At 39.2% G+C, this 25,565-nt stretch overlaps 2 protein-coding genes across 6 annotated transcripts; both read left to right on the forward strand.

Annotated features, from left to right (window-relative positions):
* Positions 1–7: 7 nt before the first annotated feature.
* Positions 8–25,119, forward strand: fyna (FYN proto-oncogene, Src family tyrosine kinase a). Of its 5 annotated transcripts, XM_031309979.2 has the most exons (14): positions 18–210; positions 3,759–3,900; positions 6,338–6,445; positions 13,045–13,301; positions 15,591–15,687; positions 16,630–16,728; positions 16,934–17,037; positions 17,395–17,544; positions 17,693–17,857; positions 18,821–19,000; positions 19,376–19,452; positions 20,045–20,198; positions 22,179–22,310; positions 23,531–25,119. In XM_031309979.2, the coding sequence occupies exons 4-14, from the start codon at positions 13,055–13,057 to the stop codon at positions 23,737–23,739; spliced, it is 1,614 nt and encodes a 537-aa protein (XP_031165839.1). In that variant the 5' UTR covers positions 18–210; positions 3,759–3,900; positions 6,338–6,445; positions 13,045–13,054; the 3' UTR covers positions 23,740–25,119. The 5 variants fall into 5 exon arrangements, with proteins under 5 accessions (XP_031165838.1, XP_031165840.1, XP_031165839.1 ...); XM_031309980.2 differs by lacking the exon at positions 3,759–3,900 and having other exon boundaries at positions 13–210; XM_035994633.1 differs by lacking the exon at positions 6,338–6,445.
* On the forward strand, positions 7,565–8,479 carry LOC116057485 (cold-inducible RNA-binding protein B-like). The gene has a single exon (XM_031309981.2). The coding sequence runs from the start codon at positions 7,767–7,769 to the stop codon at positions 8,292–8,294; it is 528 nt and encodes a 175-aa protein (XP_031165841.1). The 5' UTR covers positions 7,565–7,766; the 3' UTR covers positions 8,295–8,479.
* Positions 25,120–25,565: the final 446 nt, after the last annotated feature.

Raw genomic sequence — 25,565 nt, forward strand, 5'->3', positions numbered from 1 at the left:
TATTGTTGTGAACTTGACTCTGGTCGCCATCGTCATCATCTGTACGCACGGCGGCCACAGCAGCAGCTCAGCCCTGAACGGCAGGGTATCCCATCGCTGTTCTCTCTCTCACTGCGAAGAGAAAACACTCACAGAGCGTAGAACAACATCGGCGATTTCCCGCACGAAAGTCCCTCTGGAAACTCCGATGGATTAATCTGATTTTCTGCGGTAAGCACGCTTTTTTTCTTCCCGTGTTGAATTTCAATCGCTGCACCCGCCTCGTCCCTTATTTTGCGCTGTGGACTGCGAGATGAATTCATCTCGGGAAAGAGAGAGCAGAGGAGATGAATAACACATTGTGGCTCGCTGCAATCAAGCCAATATTCCCTCCAGTTTTTCTGCAGATGTGGGTGCGTGTATATAGGCTATTTGACGGGTAACTTTGCCCTTAGAGGGGGTAAAAGCAGAGAGGGTGGTAGTGGTCTCGTATTGTGGATGATGGTTTGCAGTGCTGTGATTGTGGAGAGGGGGCTCTTGTGTTGTTGCAGCAGCAGCAGCAGGGATGGATGCGCTGCAGAGCAAAGCTGACCACTGAGGCCATTCACACACAAACGCCACAATGGCCTGCAGACAGCCTCGTATTAAGTCACCCCAAAATAATTGTCATATGATTTCAGCTAATTGCATTACCACGCTGTTAAATATCCAATTAGAGCTGTCCTAATCGGGTTATCTGATGTCTCTGGAGGTGCAGCCATCCATCTTGCTGGCAAACACCGGGGATGATATGGGCTACAGTGTGTGTAGCTGGCAGCTAGAGCCTCGGTTTTATCCATGTACAATAAGTTAGGCAGCAGTGTGTGTTGGTTTGCACCCTGGAGCTCTGAGTATTCAGCCGTTCCCAGGTCCATGAATGACTATATCTGGCGTGCGTGATGTGTATGAATTTTGAATGAAAGGAGTTGCATATTATGGTTCATGGACCATGTAGACCCCTCAGGCCCTCTCTGCCCATTCAGTTTAGCTTATTAAACACACTGGCACATAAGCTGATACTTGTGACTTTAGGATTTTAGTGTGTCATCACAAAGTTGAAATATTTAGTCCGGTAAGGGGTTAATTGATTACTTTGGTGAAAGCTAAATGTGTTTATTTACAACATATCTATAGTTGTTTGACTGTTTTTCTGTCCGTCAACAAATGTCACACATGCAGCCACAGTAGGGCTGCATTGAATGATTTTTTTTCATTTAGAGCTGCAACGATTAGTTGATTAATCAATAAGTTGATCAACACGAAATAAATGGGCAGCTGTTTTGATAATTGAGAAATCATTTAAGTCATTTTGAAACAAAATTGCTAAACATTTTATTGTTTCTGAATGTCTTTAGGTCATGGACTGTTGATCAGACAAAACAACTCATTTGAAGAGAAGAGAAGACATCACCTTGGGCTCTAGAAAGTTTTGATGTGCATGTTTTATTTTATGATATTTTACAGATGAATCGATAATCACATAATCGTTTGGTTCCAAATATCCATCCTGGTGTAGAGTCCTAGCTGACATAATTAAATGTCTTGTTTTGTTTGAGCGACAATCCAAAACCCAAATATATTATGTTTCTAATGCTATAAAACAGAGACAAGCAACAAGTCCTCACATTGGAGAGACTGACACCAGAAAATTGTTGGCCTTTTTTACTAAAAATAACTTTTTTAAATAGTTGCCAGTTAACTTTTTGTTGATACTAATTATCAACTAATCATTGCTTCTCTACATACATCAGTTATACACCTTAAGCTCGTGCCCAAGTATTATCAACTCAAGTGTTATTCAGTTCCACCAGAAAACCTGCAACCTCCATTGGTGTAGACCCACCATATCATTATTTCCAGTTGATTCTTACATCGACCACTGCCCTCCACTGGCACGAGATCTGGAAAGAACCGTTTAAACTGACAGAAGCAGCGAGAATCTGCTCCTGTTTGTGGAAGAAGGAAAAAAAAAAGAGAGAAAAAGTTCCTGTTTTTGTAATTTGCCCTTTTCTCCAATTTGGAAAATATTCATCTACTAGGCACAAATGTCACTGACTGAATGGGCATTTACAATGGGCTCAGTGATTTAACAATGTGACTCAACATACTCAACTGTGAACATTGTGACACCAAAACACAGTTAAGGTTTAAACCCACACGTACTGTACATAGTGTATGAAGCTCAGCTGTGGGTTTTTATAACCAGCTCTTTTCATTCAGTACGAGAAGAATGCTTTGAAAGCCTTAACACTGCATTTTATTGTGCTGTTAATCTTGTTGCAGAGTAAAATGTGTCCATTGTCTTGTTGTTGATACACTGAATGAACTCAGTTGTTCAACACAAGCAAATGGTGTAACTATTCAGAGAATGGCAGCCATAAGGGGGAGATTGTCAGTGTTGTACCAAATCCAGCAAACACAGGAGTGAGTTTCATACGTATTCAAATGGAACACAACAGAAAACGATCCTCTTTTACATCATTTCTTTGTTGAATGAACAGAAAGTTGTGTTTCGGAGTTGAATAAGGCAGTATCAAGTGTGGCTTCAGTAGGCGGGTATGTGAGCTTTGACCTTGTGCCATGTCAATGATCTGAATGTAAAGGGACCACTTCAAATGAAACAGATTTTCTTGTTCAAGGCTGTGTTGAATTGATTGTATTCAGCCTGGAGAGATTTGAAAGTTCATCAGGGTTAAATTAATGAAGGCTTTCTCTGATGTAAGGCCCGGTTGAGCAGCGTTTGTAAGTCAAATATCAAAGGTTTAAAGAATGACTAATCTAGAAAAGAGCCGTTATCTTGAACCATTTTTCAAGCAAACTAAACAAACAAAAAGATTAATTGATTAATCTTGACACCGGGTGATTTGATTTCTAAAGACTTTATTGAGCACCAGAGGGAAAACTCATATTTTACAGCAGATCCAGAACTATTTGAAATAATAAATCAGTTATCAAATTGTTACTCAGTTCTCTGTTGATTAGCTAATTGATTAATCAAGTGACTACTTCAGTTCCATAATGAATCAACACCAGTGCTCTTTATTATTTCAGTCCGCACGTATCGGTTTTTCAGGCAGCACATGTCTGTTTCTCAGGCCTGACTGTCTCTGTGTAATCCATCAGTCCCACTGTGCGACCCTGACATGCCTGTCCTTAATTTAGTGTATTGATCTTGCAGCTTGTTATGTTCTTTGCATGATCAACATTTTTTTCTTTGTCAGTTTGCCTTCATGGAGCACCTTAAACAGATTGTGAAAGAAAAAGAAGAAAACACGATGCAATAATGTAGTCACCTGAGAAGTCTACTTTAAACCTCAACAATTGAATCAACCAACCTTTTAGAAGTGTTATTGCTACCTTTTTCTGTCTCTCTTGACAACCACATTACTATGTAAAACATAGTTAGCTTAGGGTCAAAAGTGGTGAAACAGAATTCCATTATAGGCCTATATAGTTTTATAATGTGTGGCCCTGATTTTGGATTCTGGCCAAACTCAAAAGTTTCCTTACCTTGCTCAGCAGCTGGATTCTCATAATATCACACGAGAATCACATTCTGTGTTAACAAACAATCCAGCGCATCAAGTTCCAATTGTCCTGCAGTTTGCTTGGAACAACTTATTTAGATCAATCAAAGGAGAAAAGATGGTGTGTGTGTGTGTGTGTAGCCTATTTTTAATGTTCAACAACCTTCTGTCACATATTAAAACCATGGTCAAACCCATGGAAATGTTTTTCAGGTGACGTTTCACATGAAAATTGCAGAGCTGGGGTAGGAGTATCTACTGCTTCCCTCACTGACACTGAGCAAGCTCCAGCAGACATGACTGTCCTGGACTGAGGTTCAACTTGTTGAATATGTTACCATGCTGACATTTTCAGGTGACCTTTTCATATTCTTTGGTGTCCAGGTGCAAATTCATGTTTTGAAAACTCCCAAGTTATGAAGTTGATGTGAACCCTCAAACACAGCCCGGTATTCACTCATTACCTCAATAATATTTCAAAAGTCTTTACTCCCTACTTTGACAGATATCTCATTGTCTTTGCAGACAGACCGCCTCAGATATGTCAAACAGTATTCAATATACAATATGCATTTGAAAGTCTTTACAGATTGGATAGCTACATTATTTGTGGAGACAAACTATCTATTTTTTGAAAGCATTCATTAATTGTAATGTCTCATGTTTTTTTGCCATGCAGCAAAGGGAATCATTTGTATATTATAGTGTTTCATACAAAATAAGTAAATGTAAGAAATAAAACAGCAGCACTACCAAAACCAACATATAGGAAAGTCTCTTAATAGTTTGTTGGTCCACCACAAGCCTCGAGAACAGCTTCAGTCTCTGAAACTTTACTGAAAGGGTGAACACCTTTATTCAGAAACGTATTCCCTCATTTGGTGTTTTGATGATCGTGGTGGGTCAGTAGTAGAAGTAGTAAAGTCACAGTTTAATCGACATCCAACAGGGCACATGTTTGATCAGTTCCTGTTAGTATAAAATGGTACAATAAAAAACCAGCATACTGTAATGGATACATTAATGTAAAAGTAATGTATACAATTAATATGGAGCATATAATAGTGACACAACAGATGAGTTTGAAATGACACCTTCCTTTGAAACCGGCTCTCTGGGGTCCTGGCGCAGTCCAGCATGTTTTTGCGGTGGCTAACATAACAGCAGGACAAACAGTAATGGACAACAGTACTGGAACAGCAGAGTCCTAAAGACAAACGCAGAGAATATTACGAGACTATTCATCTACAAAAAGCCTCAGTTATTTACATTGAAATTATTAATTTTTTTATCTTCTTTTTAGAATATGACATCCAGAAATAAGCATTTGCCTCCAGAAAACTAGGAAGAGTAAATCAGTTTTCCCTGAAAGAATGATTCTGTTGCAAACACATACATGACCCAGGGATTACAGACAAATGTACAAACCTCCACCATAGTGGAAGTTCAAACGCCAATTAGTAATTTTTGTTTTGTTCAGGTCATAATGATGACGATAAAAGGAAAATTATTATTAATATACATTTTCTAGCCTTATTTAAGCCTCTGTGAACATTGTTGGTTGTACTGATGTAGATGTTCTTCTGTTTCACTGCATCACCTGTACTTGGACTGGTGCTTGTAAATAGCTAGGTGCTTTGTTTTTCTTTTTAGCCACAAGTGTAACATTGGCACTTGGACTCTCCAATGCAGGCAGAGAGTCTTAAACATCCTGTTGTGGATGGCCTTGAGGCTCAATAGTTCACCATTTGTGAAGCTGAAAGACATCTTTCAATTTATGTATAAAGACAATTTCTGTGGGGGGTTTTTTGTAAAAAAAAGTGCTGAAATATATTTAAGATGATGGGCAACCATCATTATGTTCCAGTAAATTCAATTTATCAATCATTTATCAGTAACACTAGCTTCTTTTAGGGTAAAATATTAAGGAAATTAGGTTGTGTAATAAATCTAAACATTTCATTTTGCAGAGGTTCTAGTTCTAGGAATTGTGTGGATTTTTCTCTATAGTCAGTACGACAGTGAAGTGTAAAAAGATGTGGAATAGAATAAAGGTTTAAGCATTAGCTCTCGAATCATGTATTAAAGGACAATTCCGGCGCAAATTGAACCTTGGGGTTGATAACATGTGTACCGAGTCAAACGTTCTCTGGGATCTGTTTTCATGCTAATCGAATGTGTCTCTAGCTTGAAGCAAGCTACCGCAAACTGGGGGTTAGCTGCTAACGCTAGCTTTCGGGGCACAGGGTAAATCACTATTTGATACCACTAACAAGGCTCAAAATAGCACCACACTTAAACAGTAGCATAATGATGGTCCCTACATGTAAACTGAAGCATTGAGAACTTTGTAAGTGTACAGACAGTTTATTACAAAGATAGATTATAAAGACAGTAGCGTTAATGTTTACATGCGGCCGCCATCTTGGATAACAGTCATGACCAGTCGAACGACAAACGCCGTGCAACCAGTAACCAGTAACATAGCTCAAACACAGCGTTTGTGATTCCCCCGGTTTGCGGTAGCTTGTTTCAAGGTAGAGACACATTCGATTAGCATGAAAACAGATCCCAGAGAATGTTTGACTCAGTACACATATGTTATTAACCCCTAGGTTCATTTTGCAGCGGAATTGTCCTTTAAGAAAAGACCTTGGTCAGTGATCCAAAATCAGCACAATGTATAGATTGACAAAGAGTGGTCCAACACTGATTTACAATGACAGTTTAAACTGTGACACCAACATCTCATGTAATTTTGCCTCTACTCACTTTCTTGTTCTTCAACACAGGGTTGCTTTCATCATTAACGGCTGGATACAACTCCCCACCCCAATGCACGCCATCGTCGTAACATCTGGACGTCATTTCACCAAAAATAAGCCACATAAAGAGATCAAGTAATGATTAACAACATCATCTTTATAACAATACAATCAAAAAATATCATATAATTGTTGAAGTTAAAAAAGTACACAACAGTGTTCTTCTTACCTGCCTACCAAGATCAGAGACGAGCCTCACATCACTTTTCTTGGCTTTCCTCCATGTAGCCGGGTGACCGTTGTCGAAGACTACGTGTGTGACTTGTTTATTGAATGTTAAGAGAAAAGGCATTTAAGTTTTGCAAAGTAGGCCTATACATATATTTATTGTCTGTGAATACAGTCAATGGTATACAATATAGCGCAAATGTGTATATGTGCGCTGCAGTCTCATCTGAGCTCCCATTGGCTGCAGCTGCTGAACGAATGGTTTCAAATAGTTTGCTGTTTTGTCTGATGATCACACATCAACATAGGCAACGACATCTGCAGACACAGTGAACAGAGTCATGAATGTACTAACTTAGCTAACTAACTTGGTTATTCTTAGCATTAGGCTGGTTAATACCTAAATACTTCTGAAATATGCTGACTTAATACACATATTTTTGACTATTAGCAGTACAACATCATGATTACAGATAACCAGTATTTTAATAGTTGTTGTTTACTTACTTCATACTGCAGTGAGGTTTAAATTATGCAGTTCCCTGACTACAGTCAAGGGAAATAGATCAGCCTAGAAATGGCATGATTTGTTGCAAAAAGCTCCTCTCACATCAGTGCTGAACTTTTGAGTGTGACACTTGGTTTTTGTAAGCACTCACCCCACAAGAAAATATCCCACCAAACCTGTGCAATTATAAATAACATACATATTGACATGTTTGAGCCTCAGTGAGATCACTGATGGAGCCTATATGTGAATATGATGCTGTTGAAATATTGTTTAAACTCAACCTCCTCTGGTGGTTTTATGCTGTAATGCGTCAGCATTACGCAATGCTTGTCAGTCTGAGGCTGGGATAGGATTTACAGCAAGAGGAAGCTCTGGTATTAAATCTATTTTCCTTGGCTACAAAGTTACTAATAGCTTGAGTCTTATAATACATCCATGGCGTGCAGTGTGTGATGCAATGCATTCTGGGACAAGCGCAGTCATTGGCTGATTTGTAACAGACGTCACTTCCGACCCAGAAGCGATGGCAAAGGGAACACGATGCGGAAGGAAACACAATGCGGAAGCTAAGCGCTACTGTGTGCACCTAAATTTGGTATTGCAGCCCGCCAAAAAAACACAAAGAAGAAGCGAAGCGCTCCTTTTCCTTTCTCTCATTCGACCAGCAGCTCCTCTCATCAGCTACTCGACTCCTGCTTGTGAAAAGCTACACTAAAAATGTCGGAAGATGGTAAATTGTTCATCGGTGGACTGAGCTACGACACCAACGAGGACTCTCTGGCTGAGGCCTTCGGCAAATATGGCAACATCGAGAAAGTGGATGTGATCCTAGACCGAGAGACGGGGAGATCCCGCGGTTTTGGCTTTGTGACATTCGATAATTCAGAAGATGCCAAAGATGCGATGGAGGGCATGAACGGCAAGACTCTAGATGGTCGGACTATTCGCGTCGATGAAGCAGGAAAGGGCGGCGGGCGCTCCAGAGGAGGAGGCTTCGGATCAGGCCGAGGAGGACGAGGCGGTGGTGGATTCGGCGGCCGTGACCGAGGAGGCGGAGGATACGGTGGCGGAGGAGGATATGGAGACAGGAGCGACAGAAGCTACGGCGACAGAAGCTCCAGTAACGAGGGGAGATATGGCGGCGGCGGCGGCCGTGGTGGCGGAGGCGGCTACAGGAGTCGCGGATCATACTCAAGCGGAGGATATGGCGAGCGCTCTGGAGGATACCGCGATCAACACGACTAGTAAACCTTCTCTGATTCAAGATCATCCATTGACTGGCTGATTTCAAAGATGCGCTCCTGAAGAAAAATGTCCGTGTTATTGCTGACCAATACGTTTTTGTAGTTCTGTTGTAAGTCAAGAATCTTCTCATCGAAAAATGTACTCATGAGTTTGTCATTTCTTAATAAACCATGTTACAAATTGCAGTTAAAGTCTCTACCTTGCTTGATTGGGCATCTTTATTCATCAAAGGTCGGTTTTAACTAAAAGGCATCTGTGTAATCTGATTACTAGCTAGGCTAATAAGACCAGAACAACGGCTCCTCTCCACGTGGCTTTTCATTGAACAGCCACCATCGCTGTAGACCTTTTGTCCAGCAGGTCTAAGTGTTTCCTAAATGTGGTACCTTATTTATATAACGTTATATACATTTTTTTTTTTTAAATATTTTTGCTAAAGTTCTTTGCAATTTAAAAACGTGGTCTAGCTGAGGCTCCTTTGTTACAATTTCCCAAAACAGTGAATCCCTTTCATACTGGTGGATCTACACATCCGAAATGGCCGGCTGTTCATGAAGTTGCAAATTGCCGCATAAAGGATCTTCTGTGTTCTGCTTAGCTGCATTTTTAAAGTGCTGTAAAAATAGACTGATATGGTTTAGGTGCTCGAAATATCCACCGGGAAAAGTTTTGTAATTTACTATAAATGGCCGAGTAGGCTCTCATCATGGCTTAGCTCTCTTGTTATATAATATAATTAACACGTGCGCCCATAACGTTACCGCTTCAAAATAAAAGCAGCCGTTTGGGGAAATTAATTTCCAGTTGAGCCCAGCAGCAGTGACTGGTGTAGTATAAATAACCCTTTGACGTTGTGTTTAGACAATGTTGGCGGCTTCATTTCATTCTTCACTTCCTGATTGTGAAGCAATCTCGCAGCAGATTTAACGAATAGGCCTACTATAATTCAACAGATTTGGCCAGACACCAAAGTCTGATTTCAGACTGCATCTTGATCTAATCAAGATGAGTTTTAATATGATGGCTCGTGTGAAAGGCCAGTCCTCCCACATTTACACGTCTCTTTTTATTTTTTTTATAATCATTTCTGTAATAGCGTGATGAGTTTACGCAGGCTGAGGTGGTCATGCGATTCGCAGGCCGTGCCACTGAAAGGAACAACCCCCCCCGGCTGCGATGCCATCATCTGCTTTTTGGGGGGAGGGGAAGTTGTGCCGCAAGCCAGGCGTGCAGCAGTGTATGTATAAGTGTGTCCCTTAAACGCAACTAAAATCAGTGTTGCACAGCTTTTTATTGACATTTTGATATGATCTATAGTGTCGATATATGCATGTTATTTAAATCACAGAGTAGTCATCCTTTGGATCTGAAAAACAACTCTTGCTCTTTGAGAAAATATGATAGCCTACATCTGCTGTCGAATGCGCTCATAAACTTGATGAATATAAAAAATATATATATATATATATATATATTTCTTATGTCAAAAGATGGGGGATTTTTATCATCCGGCATCTTAAGTCACATGATTCATGTGTGAATGTTTACTAAGCGAACGCTGCGATATCTCAAAGGGAACATATAGGCCTATGTGAACAATACGGCTATGGATAGTTTCTGTGCAGCAGCATGGTTACATATATGTTAAAGCTATGGTAGATCCCTGGTCTTTTTATTTTAAGAGCAGGAAGAATTTCATAATCCCCCCCCTCCCCCCCAGACAACAACAGGACGTGAGATCCCTCCAATCACTGCAGTCAAAGAAAAGGGCCCACCAGAAAACATAGCTTTACCTCTGTTGTCCCAGTCAATTCAGTTAATATTTCAGTTAATAATGAATTGCCTCTCTGGGACATTAAAGTTTTCTAAGTCTAAGTCTAACTTTTCATTGAGCATGAGACTGGTCTGGAAGGGAAATCTGTGGGTTTTTGAAAATATTTTCTTGACTAATTGATAAATTAGTTGGACAGTTCATCATGTTGAGGTTATAATAATAACTTCACTTTCTCATTTCCTGGAGTGTCTTTCCCCCTAAATGGAAATTGTAGGCTTAAAATGTGTTTTAAGGTGGATTTTTGCTTTTATTATACCTGATATAGTGTATAAAGAGGGGTGCTGTAAATACCAGAAGTTAGGAGATATCTAGATTATTTGTAATTTAAAGATTAGATAGATTAGAGAATCAGCAGTCCTCCTTGTATTTCAGACTGTGGTCTCACAGCTTTGGGCTTATGCTGTAATGCTACTGCTGGCTTGTTTCTTCTTCTGGGTATTTTATGGGGTTTTATTGGCAGTAATGAATCAGAGTGTTCTCCTCTCTGCAGTGCTTTTATTCTTCTGTTCGTTAAAGCAGTGTGGAGAAAATATAGGACTGGAGAAACTGAAAATGATGTGCACAATAGGTGCATTCTGCATTTGGTAGGCATGTATTTTATACTTCCATGTACCTGTGAGCAGCAGGTAAAAAAAGAGATATACTGTATACTTGTCTGCATCACAAAGTAGTTATTTCTTATTGCTGCAGCCACAAGCATCAAGTCCACAGATAACAAAGCATCACAGACTTTCTGACATGTTACATTTTTATGAGAACAATTTTAATTTTCCACTCTTTTAAAATATTAGATGGTTTTAAAAAAGTGAAATAGTGATGCAAGATTTAAGTCTTTAACTATATACTGTACGTTGGCTGTACCCTGTTGCAGTGCACAGTTTTTTTTTTAGATTAGATTAGATTCAACTTTATTGTCATTGTGTAGTGAACAAGTACAAAGACAGTGAAATGCAGTTTGCGTCCAACCAGAAGTGCAAAAAAAGCAGAAAAGTGCAATGCGAAGTATAGACAGGTGGTGCATAGGCAGGACAATAACTATATTGCAGTGTTATAAGGGCAGAATAAATATGACTATGTAATATGAACAGTAACATGACGGTGTGCAGCAAGTGACACATCTGTTTGCACTTTAATATTGTAGGCATTGGGGTTTCTGGCTAGTAAATGTAAAACAGGCCTGAAGGAATTCGGTCATATACTCTGTAGCTTTCCTTGTAACCATCAGGACAGGCTTCTGATTCCAGCTTATTCATGGCTGCAAACTAGTTTCCCAAGAAATGATCATTTTTAGATATTTTCTTGGTTTGCTACACTGTCAATTTTTTAGTCTAAAAAATATCAGCAAATAGCAAAAAATGCCCATCACAAGTTCCCAGAGCCCATGGTGACTGTTATTTACACACTTGTTATATAAACTTGTTATATGAACTAAAGTAACTTTAATAACATCATGTGACAAGAGCTGTATGACAGAATCAACAACTATCTGCAAGGACCTCTAGGCACTACTATATGGGCAGTAGGTGCCCATACAGATGCCTGATGTAAACACCTTGTGTACCTATAAATAGCTGATGTAATATCTAGAAATGTCTTGTTTTTTCTGACCAAAAGTCCAAAACCGAAAAATATTTAGGTCACTATCATAGAAGACTAAGAAAACCAGCAAATGTTCACATTTAAGAAGCTAGATCCAGAAAACAAAAAAAAAATGTTGATCAAAACAATTGTGTTCTTATTCATTTTCTATCAATTTACTAATTGTTTAAGCTCAAAAATGTCTTCCGGCTGAAACGGTTACCTCCAAAATCATCTTAACTCTCTGTGTGATGTTATTTTTATATTAGGCCTACATATGGGGTATTTTCTCTTACCATGACCTAATGTTTTGTCTATATCAATGGCAAAAACATTTTTCACAAGATGATGATCATTTTTCTTGGTTTATAAATTACTCCTGACCGAAAAGAACCTTTGAGTGAACCAAATGTAGGCCTACTGTTAATGTGGATCGGAATCTTTTAGCTGAGGTGAAGAGTGGTGCAATGGTTTCCCCTCCTCCTCCGTCTCCTGCAGCACTGGCTTTTGCTCTTAGCACCCACTCTCTCCATCCACAGTGACTGTAAACAAGTGTGTTTCCAATTAGCCGTCTCCGAAGTCAGCTGGACGCTAGTGCTGATGAAAGACAACAGTGCTGTCAGCGGTCTCTTCCTAGCCTTCATGAGCTTGCTGGGCTTAAAGGGGTGCACGGTGAGCCCAAATGTGCATTAGTAAACTGGGTCTTTAAAGACGTTAAGGCTCGTTTTAATTGGCAAAGAAGATTGCCTCACTCATTACAGAATCTGGTATAGCTTTGCTTTAGTGAGGTCAGTCCCCCTCATGAGACTCAGAGTGTACTCTGCGTGTACAGCCAGGGAGTGGTTTTCTGTTAAGGGCCTCTGTGCATTTTAACTGAATCTATAGATGGGTGTGTGGCTCCTTGTAAAGAAAACAAAAATAAAGTGCATACCAACTTGTAAATGCAGTGGCTGGGTGTAAATTCTTCTTACAAGTGTGGTCGTGCAATAAGGTGGAAAAGTAAACCATGATGAGTAGTGCTGTTAAATTCTTTTATAGTGTAGCATTAATTAAGATGGATATTCTCAGCATAAAGCATCTGTATTTGTACACATACAGAACAGTGAAATTGTTCATACACTGCAGCTCTTTCACATTATGTTCCTATAATTAGTAATGGAGTTTAGAGTACCGTGTTTAATTTCAGCCTAATTGAAATATTTTTCACAAGGCTCTCTGTAACTCTCAGAGGAAGCTCTGAAATAATGAAATATTGAATCGTAATTTCCCCAACGGAGACAGCTATTATTTCACTCGCGTACTAATTTTCTCTCTGTCTCTTTCTCCCTCCACCCACAGAAAGTAGAGAATGGGCTGTGTCCAATGTAAGGATAAAGAAGCAGCAAAACTCACTGATGACCGGGAGACCAGCCTCTCACACAACTCGGGGTACCGCTATGGGTCCGACCCCACGCCACAGCACTACCCTAGCTTCGGGGTCACCACTATCCCCAACTACAACAACTTCCACAGCGGCGCCACACAGGGGGTGACCGTGTTCGGAGGAGTCCACTCGTCCTCGCAGTCTGGGACACTTCGGTCTCGGGGCGGAACAGGTGAGGTTGAAGGAGCTCTTTTAAATAAGTGTGTAAGGCAGCAGTTTATTAACTATAAGATTTGGCTGGTTCAGTTTTTTTAAAGACTGTTGCTGTTTAAAAAATATATTTTGGGATACTTTTTTTCCCATGTCAAACTATACCTATTTAGCATTATGGCCACAATTTAAAATCGTCTGTCAATGTGTTTAGACCACAATGTAGTGTAACACTAAAACTCTCCACTTATAATACAAATTAATTTGCTAGCTGTAGCTGCATATCTATCTTACACACATTAGAGGGGTATTGAACTTCTACTCTGAATCTCTACAAGAAAGCAAATAAGCATTACTCCCAAAATGTTGAACTGTTCCTTTAAGACAGTGTAATTCTGAAATATGTCGCTGTGATTAAATGGGGGTCAAATTTCAAACAGAGCAATTAAAAGGAAAATAAAATGTCAGTCTAAGTAGTAAAGCTGTAAACTTCTCCGAAGACCACTCACTGTCTGGCCCTCCTCCAATATTCAATAACAAAGGCTAATATCTGCGATGTTAACTTACCAGCATTACATACATGATTTGTCTAGGAAGTTTTCACTCTCAAATAAGGTTCAACAAGGTTGGAATTTCAGATCTAAGATTATTTTAAAACTTGTTTCCTCCTGTATTCCAAGTAAATATGTGATGTGTGCTGATACTGTGGGCTTGTGATAAATGAATGTGTCTGCAGAAGATGAATGTCCACTGGCTGAGAGTTAACAGAAAACAGAGTGACCTAAATTATCACTGTTGCTCTGTGAAGCACATTTCACAACCAGAAAGATCAGACATTGTGCTGATTAGTGGAGAAATGGACTTTACGGTCTCTCACTCAGGATTTTAAAGATACATATGATGTGCAATGCATACATTAACAGCATGTTTTGCTTTGATGTATACTACTTAGAGCTTTCTTTTCTCCCTAGCACAGATAAACACTATGCATCTGTGGAATTAGCACCACCAGCTTGTATGAATAAGAAATTACTCAGGGAGGGCAGCACTACACAACATTCACATCTGAGATTATGAAGAGAAGGAAATAAAATCCTACAAACAACTGTCAACTAGGACAGAGTAGAACAGAAACCTCATTCGACCCATCCTGTGAAGACAGTGAGCCGTTTTGGTCAGTGTAAGGTGGCCATGAGGCCACTGCATTGACTGGGAAACACGCAGGGCTTTATTGCAACAGTGTAGCTCTGACTGTCCAGGAATGATTCAGATCAAATCAGAAAATGAAATAATTTTACATTTCCAGGCTTATTAAGAGATACAGGGACTCCAGGGCCGTTCCAAATCACATCAGATAAATTTGATTGGCCTTCCTAATCTAGACCTTGGCAGCAGTTCCTAGAGGATGCCCTGTCTGATGACTTCTGTTTTGTTTTTCTATGCAAAATAAGGAGTTCTATTTATTTGCATATCTGTAATAATTACATTTTTTGTTTGATGTTTACCATTGGCATTTTATTAGCTTATTAACTTGTTACGGTGAACGTCTTAGCTAACAGCTGCTAATTTACACATCCAGCAGATAAAGGCCACATAACAACATTTAAAATTTGCTCTTATTTTACCTAAAAGAAGAGTGATATCAGTCTCTTTAGATGCTAAATGCTCCAGTATGTTAACCAGCTAGTTGCTAACTGTGTCTGTCTGCAATTTGGTGAAAACAATGCTTGCAAGAGGGGTGAGAGTAAAGCTAAAACATAAGTTTCAGGCTCTATGCATTGTTGATATAAAAATATTGATGAGTGCAGCTTTAAAATCGAACAAATAATATAAAAATAACAATAAGCATGTCATGTAATGCACAGGAAGCGGGGAAAAAGCCCCCAAATGCCTTACTCACCAACTAAATAATGTGAAATAATAATGTACAATGTCACAGATATAAGTCAGGAAATATATGTTATTAAGCCTTTTTTAGGTATGTTCTGTAGGACGTTAAGTGAATTAGTTTGAAAATAAGACGATTGACGAATGAAGATTTCTCTTTCTGAATTGTATCTTGTATATAATGTACATGTGTAGAAACTAAAATAAATTCAAGTTAAAAAAAAAAGGCAGCAGATGGGATGCAAGAAGTAAAGGAAGAGGGCAGTGCTTCTTATTGCTATTACATAACAAGCAGCCCATGTGTGAGACAGATGAACAAACCCAACAATAAAACCACAGTGGAAATCCCAACATAATACTTCCATCCATACAATTCACCTCTACTAACTCTAACCACCACTCGTCCCTTTTTGTTTCCCTGCAGGGGTGACTCTGTTCGTGGCTCTTTACGATTACGAAGCCAGGACCGAGGATGACCTCAGCTTCAGAAAGGGGGAGAGGTTCCAGATCCTCAACAGCACGTAAGTGTGGAAACATCTGCATGACAGCATGAAGGGTGGCGGGTGTGTTTTCCCCACTTTCTTTTTCTTTTTTTGTCTGTCAGGAATGTCTGAATGCTGCATTTTGACTGAAATGTTGTTTCACAGGCACAGACAAGAGGAAACGGGTCTCTCCTCTCTCTCTGTTGTAGACCTGACCCGGCTTATGAGGGTTATGTTGCATGGAAAGCCTGACAGATTTTTCATGTTTTAATGATAGCTTTCTGACAGTTGTCATCGTAAGAAATAACATGTCATTGTTAGAATTGTGGTGTAGAAATAGTGACAGGATTGCTCTGCTTTTACACCATACATACAGTATGTGGTGTGTCATGAATTAAGTGCATGTTTTAGACCATTGGTATTGATCCTATCCTAAGTCAAACTGAAATTGGAATTCTCTGCACTTTTTTTGTAAGTATAAACTGCAATGGTTCTGCAGCTATTGTGTATATTTTTAAAAGAGAATAAAACAGGTTGGAGGCATATTTGTGGAAACTGCTTTTAAGCTTCAGGTTTCTAGATGGGCATCTAAGAGCCGGTGTTGTGTTAAAGATATTCATGCTGATATGTGTTTCCCCTTACATCCATCTGAACCTAACTATATCCCATTCTTAACCTGAGCAACCGTTTTCCTCCCCTTTTTTTAACAATAAAAAACAACTAACAATACATTTTTGACTAACATAAGGGATGACTACATGTGATTTCAGTTGGAGAAGCTTCAGGGCCCACACAATAGAAAAGCAATTTGTTTTGTAGCTTGTTTTTATGTGCTCTCTACCCAGCTCTCAGATACAAGACAGTAAATCTGATCCACTACTGAGTGTTTATTTGTGCCTGTCTGCATAATGTGTAAATGGTTGATCTGTTTATTCCAACCTGCCTCCATCCTCCCATCTCTCTCTAACCTTCTCTCCTCAGCGAGGGCGACTGGTGGGAGGCTCGTTCTCTTACTACAGGTGGAACTGGTTACATTCCCAGCAATTACGTTGCTCCGGTGGACTCAATCCAAGCTGAGGAGTGAGTAAAACTTGTTTTATACTGTATGAGCACACACAGCAGCTGCATCAGCAGAGAGCATATCATAAATATTTGAGAGCTCATCTCACCACCTTTTGTTAACTGAGGCATAGCGGCACGTACAGATACAACAATATTAAAACAAAAAAAATGTTTAAACCAAATATTACCCCCCATAGTTTGATTCCTTCTTTTTTTTCTGCAGCTGGTATTTTGGTAAATTAGGCCGAAAGGACGCAGAGAGGCAACTGCTCTCCAACGGCAACGCCAGAGGCACTTTCCTCATCCGTGAGAGTGAAACAACCAAAGGTACTCTGACTGAGCTGCAACTAACATGCTGACATGTTGAATGCTTTTAAAGTTTAGGAAACAGACAGAAATGTTTGTGAATAAATAAAGATTTAGGACAGCTTTACTTAACTGTGCAATATGGCAGTAGAAGCAGTTTATTTATAGACAAACACAGGAAAATTAGACCAATATTGCAGCTTAAATTCAGTTTTATATCATGTCATTAGCTATGCAGTTGGTCCATATTCATTGCCCGAAATCTTTTGCACAATGTGCTTCATATACACCCATTTAAACTTACCAGAGACTTTGCTCTGGTAAGTCTACTTTAATCCATCAGTTTCTTTCTTAATCGTTGTGTTGTCTCTGTTCCAGGGGCCTACTCTCTCTCCATCCAGGACTGGGATGATGTCAAGGGAGACCACGTCAAACACTATAAGATTCGTAAGCTGGACAGTGGGGGCTACTACATCACCACCAGGGCCCAGTTTGAGACACTCCAGCAGCTAGTGCAGCACTATTCGGGTGAGATTCTGATACAGTTATGGGGGAAGTACAAAAGCTCCCTGTCATGATGTATCTGTGTCTGCTTTCCCTCCCTTAAAATTACAATGTCATATGGTTTTCTACTGCATTAACATCATTTTAAATTCAAACTGCATGGTTGATCCAGCCAGGGCTGCAGGGCTGTGCTGCCGACTGATCGTACCATGCCACAAAGGCATGCCTCGTCTGACTGACCTGTCCATCAAAACCAAAGACGTGTGGGAGATCCCGCGGGAGTCGCTGCAGCTAATCAAACGTCTCGGCAATGGCCAGTTTGGAGAGGTCTGGATGGGTGTGTATCTTTTTGGCATCCTTTTTAGGCAGAAATTAAGATTTGGACAGCTGTGAGCAGTTTTGGGAAACGTACTACTTGTGTTGGATCATTTAAAACTAACACCCAGCTAATGTTACTCACAGGGAGGAGTGATTGCTTTCAGTGATATCATTTAGGAATTATGATCTCTGTTGAATCTCAGTGTCCATTTGGACTGGAATAGGATTTTTGAACTTTCCAAGATTTCTGCTTGGATTCATGATCTGTATAGGTCTTTAGACCAGTTAAAACTTGGTGTATATGATTATTTATGACATTACTTTTGTCTCATTGGGTTTCTGTGACATGGCTTATCTAAACTCAATCCAGTCACGTGCTGTTTTTGTTCAGATGGGTTCAGTAAAGCTTAATTTGTCCCACATTGCGTAGTAAAATGCTCCATGTGTGTCTGAACATGTTAGTACCACAAACATGGATTAAGTAAATCCTAGTCTTGCTTAAAGATAAATTTAAGTCAAGAAAACTAGTCAAGCATGTTAGATGTACATCTATTTATCTATTTTCATTACTACTCATGTAGATGTTTTTTTGGCATATGACTGTAAAATGTTGTTAAGATTACTTTTTAAAAAAGTTGGATAAACTGGGATCATAGCCAGTTATTATTTTATTTTTATAGATTTTAATTGTATTTTTTTTATCCTCCTACTGTTGCACAACACGTTGCCTTACAAAGTTGTGTACTTGCTCTACACTTTTTTTAAACTTGGGGGAATACAATCTCAAGGTAAATCTTAATGGTAATTTCAGTAGGTTTCAGTCACACATTACTTTCATGTACTTTTATGTCCTTCCATACCATTTTGTCAGAATATGCGTCACATTTTTTAAATGGTGAATAACTCCCATTGAAAATAAAATCCTTTTGAAGTGCCAGTCCAAGCATTAGCCTTGAACAGCCCCCTTATTTTGTCTTGTCAGGCACGTGGAATGGCACCACCAAGGTGGCAGTCAAGACTCTGAAGCCCGGCACCATGTCCCCCGAGTCCTTCCTGGAGGAGGCTCAGATCATGAAGAAGCTCCGACACGACAAGCTGGTGCAGCTCTATGCCGTGGTGTCCGAAGAACCCATCTATATCGTCACTGAGTACATGTGCAAAGGTAGATGCTATTTTAAACTGACACTTAAAAAGACACTATGAATATTACATGCATGCATTTGTGCACACACCTACACAGTGTGTACATAATTTATGCATCTGCATGGACCGTACAGTATATGTCCTAGTTCATAGCATATCCACATTACTATACTGTAACAAATACTCGTGGTTGTACGGGAGTCATTTTGTTAAAAAAAAAGACAGAGCTCATCAGTTACCACAGCAATAACAGACAGTCTGAACCAAGTGTAACATGTGGCAGGAATCCCGGAGTTGATGTCACATTAGATGCAATGTTTTACTTCAGTTTTAATCTGGCAGCTGAAGACAATACGAGACAACAGATCCTAACTCCTTTTTGTCTGTTTTTTAGGTAGTTTGCTTGACTTCCTTAAAGATGGAGAAGGACGAGGCCTCAAGCTGCCAAATCTAGTGGACATGGCAGCTCAGGTACGCTGCTGAAAATTATTTGAAATCTTGATGCTGGACACTGGATTTGTTACCAGAGCTTAATTCACTTAAATCATCTCCAGCTGTTACCAATGTATTCATTTACGCTTTGTGTTGCACATTTACGGCCATTTCCATGGTAATGTTATGCCAGTGTTTACAGTTTCATTAGGCAGCCTCTCATTTTAGCAGGCCTAAATGGCAGTATTTCAAAGGTTTGAACTTAGCACAGTGTTAACCTACCAGTCTGGCTGGTCTCTGATAACTTTATATATACATATCTAAAGTTAGTAATTTAGCATTACTGTTGGAGCACTCAGTTGCTACAGTTATTCTATTCTGAAGCTATAATTCATCACTTCCTGTGAGTCGATAAGTAATCATACCTGACACTGGAGTTTATTTAGCAAATAGAGCAAATCTATAGGTTTTCAGTTAAAAGATTATCCTCTATTGCAGCCCCATTTTTTTAAGGCTCAGAAATTGGCTATAAATCTACAGTACGTAAAAATCTTGCTTAGCACAGATTCAGTCACCCTGAAATTGTTCAGTGATATGATGTTCACTGGAAAAAAATAACTCCATTTCCCAGGTGGCAGCAGGCATGGCATATATTGAGAGGATGAACTACATCCACAGAGACCTGCGCTCTGCCAACATCCTAGTCGGAGAAAGTCTGGTGTGTAAGATCGCTGACTTTGGTCTGGCCAGACTCATTGAGGACAATGAATACACAGCAAGACAAGGTAGGACTACTGGGATGTGTTGCACCGGCTTTTTATAAAGCCTTCCTAAGTTCTTCCTAAACAACTACTTGCCAGTTTCAGACTAGTCATTTAATAAATTGGCTTGTACCATTAAAACGTAAGGAATGTTTTAGCTTGTAAAGACTTAAGTACTGTGTAAATCAGTTGCTAGGAACATCTGAGCACAGCCCAATCAAATGCAATCAACTATGTAAACAGGAAGTCATTGTAGCATCGTAAGCGGTAACATAGCTTCCAACAATAAAAGTTTTAGGAGGCCAAACAATATATTGAAGTTAACTGCCAACTCTTTGTAAATGTAGGTTTGACTTTTTTTGTTATTTATGCATGCATTCATGTAGAAATGTGTCTCAGGGAGAGCAGTATTCATAGTGGACCGTTCAGACCACAGGCAGTGGTAAACAGCTCATGGAGGCAATTAAGATAGGCAATTTGCATCAAATTCCAACTCCTTCTCACAGTCTAAGTCTGAAAACACAGACATAACGTGTGACTTAAACTTCCTGAAGATATCATTATCCCCGATGTCCATTGTGAATAAAAGTCCTTAAATTAGCTTAGAAATCATAGGATAAAGACGCTCCATATAACTCCAGAACTTTGGAGTTTTCTTCAGTATTAAAGTAATCCAGTGATAGTTGTCTGTACAACCATGGGTACATTTCAAACAAGAACAGCTAATAGCTATTTCGGCTTTTATTGGTGCTGAAATGTAAACAAATGTAGGCTGATGCCAGTGCACATAACTGATGTTATTTGGACATTTAGTCTGACTCTGTTAAACTAATCAAGTGTTCAGTCAAATGTGTTGACCATATTACGTATAACATAAAGATGTTATACGTACTACTACTTATATATTAGCAAGCTAACAGCAAACATTAGTCCTGCCAGTAGCTTAGTTTAGGACCTGGTGTTAAATTAAAGTTCAATATTTAGTAACAACTAATCTCTACTTAAGAGCTAGTAGTGTAGCGTTTCAAATTTGTATTTAAATTCTGTGATGTGTAAATGTTCCCTTAGTAAGCACTTGTGTCTATAACTAGGCTAAGTTTGAACTTCCAAACAGCTGCAGCCACCATTTTAAGGAGAACACATTTAATCTATTGGTCGCTGTCTGGAAATGTATGTTGTACAAGGAATTAGTTATAATAGAGATCAATTTGTGACTTGTTTATCTGTTCTGTAGCATTCTATTCGTCCCCAACCACAGCATCTTCTGAAAAACTAAACGTCAGAGGAAAAAGTTTGCGTGCTGGCAGATTACTTATTCCATTTAGTTGATTCCAAGATGCATTTTACACACAGACACACACACATGTGCACACACACTACTTTCCAGAATAAGTATAGTAAATGAGCAGGAATTTGTCTTGGTGATACGAGTGGAAAACAGAAGCACATGTGGTTGTAGCAAGGCAAAAGCATATCACACTTATACAAGGGCACAGTGCAGGATTTAAGACAGACCACATGTTATACCCATATAACCCATCTGTTACTGTGTATCTCATTGGAATGATGAGGAATAAGTGGCACTACCCCTGAACACTCAAACGTTTTCCCCTGATTATTTTGGCAGAAGTGAACTACACCCGGAGGACTTGCTGACTCCATTAGTCACTCTGTCAACATGTCCCGTCACTCATTTGTTTGCAATTTTAAATATTTACTTGTTTATCTTGGGCCATGTGCAAACTGAGACAGAGAGAGATAATGGAATTGTTCCATTTTTTTCCCTGGTGGGATGTTATCACGTCCTCATGTCTCTGCACTAATGACATCACAGATGAAGGAAAATATTCTCAGAGGAGACTGACCTACTTACTCCTTAGGTTTTGGTAAAAGTTGTTGCTTTATTTCTCTCTGTATTTCTGCTGGAATTGCAACAGTGAAATAACAAAAATGCTGCAGGAGTTTGAGAAGGTCTTGAAAATCACAAATCTGAATTTCTTTTAGGTGCAAAGTTTCCAATAAAGTGGACTGCTCCCGAGGCTGCTCTCTACGGGAAATTCACCATCAAGTCGGACGTGTGGTCGTTTGGCATCCTGCTGACAGAGCTGGTGACCAAGGGCAGAGTGCCCTATCCAGGTGGGAGTGTGCCGCTCTGTGGATTATGTAATCTCTTTTCAACTCCATATGATTGCTTATACGTATTTAATTAATGCAGAGTGTGTGAGAGCGTTTGAGTCTGCTGAGATACAAGCCATGGTTCTGTATGCTAAAAAAAGAGCAGCATGTTGCATAATGTACATTACATTGTGCATTATGCAGAGCAACGTTCACAGAAGACTGTGTGAATACGTGAAATGAATTTGTTGTTGTTTATCTGCTATACACATTTTTGACATTATATCTTAGGCATTTTAATGAGTTATAGAATAACAGAAAAGAAAAATAAGCTACATTTCTTAATCTAATTAAATTATTATAAATCTAATAACATGGGTGGAAAATAACTATTAGTACAGTTGTTGCTGTATATGAGTAGTTTTTTCATATACTTCTACTGTTTCAAGCACCTAACATCTGGCCCTGCACACCCACGCGCTTTTCAAATTCTCTGGATGATTAAACCTCTCGTTAGGTGGAAGTCGGGTGGAGCGAGGCTGGGAAATTTTACCAAACTCTAATTCTTAAACAAGCTCTGACAAAAGAAACAACACAAAACTCAAATCCTGTTTTTTTTGTCACATACACAGTACAACGTGCAGTTAAATGCTGTAGAAAACAACTGACAATAAAAAAAAGAATACTACAGAATAACATATTTTACAAAAGATAATCAAACAGTGATATATATATATATATATATATATATATATATATATATATATATATATATCATATGCACTGATGGCAGGTGGAGTCAGGGGAGTCACTGAGAATGTTTGTTTACAGTATGTGTTTATGTAAAAAAACACTTATATCACTATATTGCCAGCAGGTCTTTTAAACTCTGAAATATTAATATTGATATCTTTCTCCCAGTGTTAGTCAGCTCTACTTACTTCTAATTCGTGTAATGTTTGAGTCCATTCTAGTACACTGTAGTATACACAGTATACTACTAGAATAATCTCAGCTCAAAGGTCCACTTACTAGCTTTTAGAGATTTCAACAGCATTTTTTAGTCTACATTCTGCATTTACTCTATATTTGAGCTGGAATTGTTTTGGTTAAGTGCATTCAGTTATTCTTTCCGCTGTTGAATGTTTTGACATTGTTTCTGTGAATGCAGAAACATAATACAACTTGAGTGTGAGTTTTCAGCCACATTTGCTTTCATTTCTCTGTGTTCCTCTCTCCAGGCATGAACAACCGCGAGGTGCTCGAGCAGGTGGAGCGGGGCTACCGGATGCCGTGCCCGCAGGACTGCCCCTCTTCCCTGCACGAGCTGATGGTGCAATGCTGGAAGAAAGACCCGGAGGAGAGGCCCACCTTCGAGTACCTGCAGGCCTTTTTGGAGGACTACTTCACTGCCACTGAGCCTCAGTATCAGCCGGGGGATAATCTCTGAGCACCGCTGCCCTCATCTGATGTCATTTCACCGGCTTTCCTCCAGAGGGAGCCAGACTCCACCTATTCTCTCTCATCCTGTGGCTGTAACAATACAAAGCTCATCGACTGACTTCTTGACTTCCAATCTTCATACCAACGGGGACGGCTGCTTCTCTGACAGCTTACTGACTATCAAATCCAAGGATGTTTTTGGAGGTGGGAGGGGGCACTGAGATGATGGAGGAGTTAAAAATGACATGGATGAACGAGATGAGTCGTGTTGTGTAACTTGTATGTAGTGTAAATATAAATTGCTTGTTTACTTCTCTCTTTTTTGTTTCATTTTATATTACTTTTGATATTTTGGAAATGTGTGGTTTTTTTTTTTTTTTTTTATCCGGGGTCAAAGTTATTTCAGATTTACGGCTTGTAGAAAAAATGTGTGAGGCTCACAGTTGGTAACAAATAGTGACATAATAATTGTAAGAATGATAATAGTTAGACATCGTGGACAGAAGCATCTCAGAATTTTTTCTGGGAGTCCACTGACCTTTTTTACAAGGTGAATATAATGATACTGCTCTGCTCTTCTCAAGGAAACTTAGATGTACTATAACACCTGTTCTTGCCTTTTCATGTTTAGTAATATTCTTATAATGTAAGGGAATGTCTTCATGCTTTCTACACACTAACTTAGTGCATCATGGACTCTTCCACCCAAACTTGTATGGCATCTGCACTAATATTAAGTGCATTCATCGCATTTCAGCTTCAGCCAATGATTTCTAGATCGGCTTAAAGTGACTTTTAGTTCAGCTTCTTGTAGTTGAAAAGGAGGCTGACTTCCTCTCCAACTGCAGTCTTTGTTCCGCTGACTGCTTATTATACTGGCAAGATTTTAAAATGTATGTTGCATTATTGTATGGCAGCAGGCTGTGTAGGAATTCTTGTCTTTTCGCTTCAGCAGCCAAACAAACTTCCCCTTACATGACGCGAATGAAGGAAGTGTTTTGTGTTTGTCCCCCCCATAATGTGTATGTGGGAATAACCTGTTGTTTACGAGACGAAACATGTTAATTTCACTGTATTATTTTTGCTTAACATTTCAGCCAGTCTTATGTGTCCTTAAGATTATATAATTCTACGATTCTTTCCAGCGAAATCTGCAGCTCTGGTGTCAAACTTTTCTCTGTGTGCATTCCAGGACAATACACAATTTCTGTGTGTATTTAAATTGCTTTTCACGGGTGGAAAAGTGAGCAAAAATTTGTTTTTGCATCACTTTGTTTGCCCTAATTCAGTAGATATACAGAACATGTTTTTGGTCTCTGCATTATTTATTGTCTCTGTCTGTTACTTGTACACCTCTGGTTTTGAAATAAATAATCTTGCCACCATTGTCTTGTGGACTCTGCACTTTAAAACAATAAGCACTGAACACTGCCAAATTTCATTACAGAACATGCAGCAACAGGGGAAAATTGACAGCAGAAATCCATCACTGCTGTGTAAAAACGTGCATCTGAAATGGCTGAGGAGTTTGTGTAAGCGATTGAGTCTTTGTGGTTTTCCCTCAGGCTGAACTTCACACGTGGACAACATGACTGAGCTCAGAACATATGCAAATTCCTTCCACCCAGTAATTAGAGAACGCTCAACAGGATATGGGAGAAATCTTTAATACATGTTCATAATGGTTTCAGCTTTTTAATTGTTTGGAATTTCTGTTCTGACTAAACATTAGCTATTTTTGTGGAATTTTGTTTGAATATAGCCTTGTTATTCATTTGACACAGCAAAGTAAATCTTTAAAATATCACAGCTCCTGTTTCAATGCTACCTCTA

The sequence above is a fragment of the Sander lucioperca genome, chromosome 18, assembly GCF_008315115.2.
Source record: "Sander lucioperca isolate FBNREF2018 chromosome 18, SLUC_FBN_1.2, whole genome shotgun sequence".
In the NCBI taxonomy this organism is placed as follows: domain Eukaryota; kingdom Metazoa; phylum Chordata; class Actinopteri; order Perciformes; family Percidae; genus Sander; species Sander lucioperca.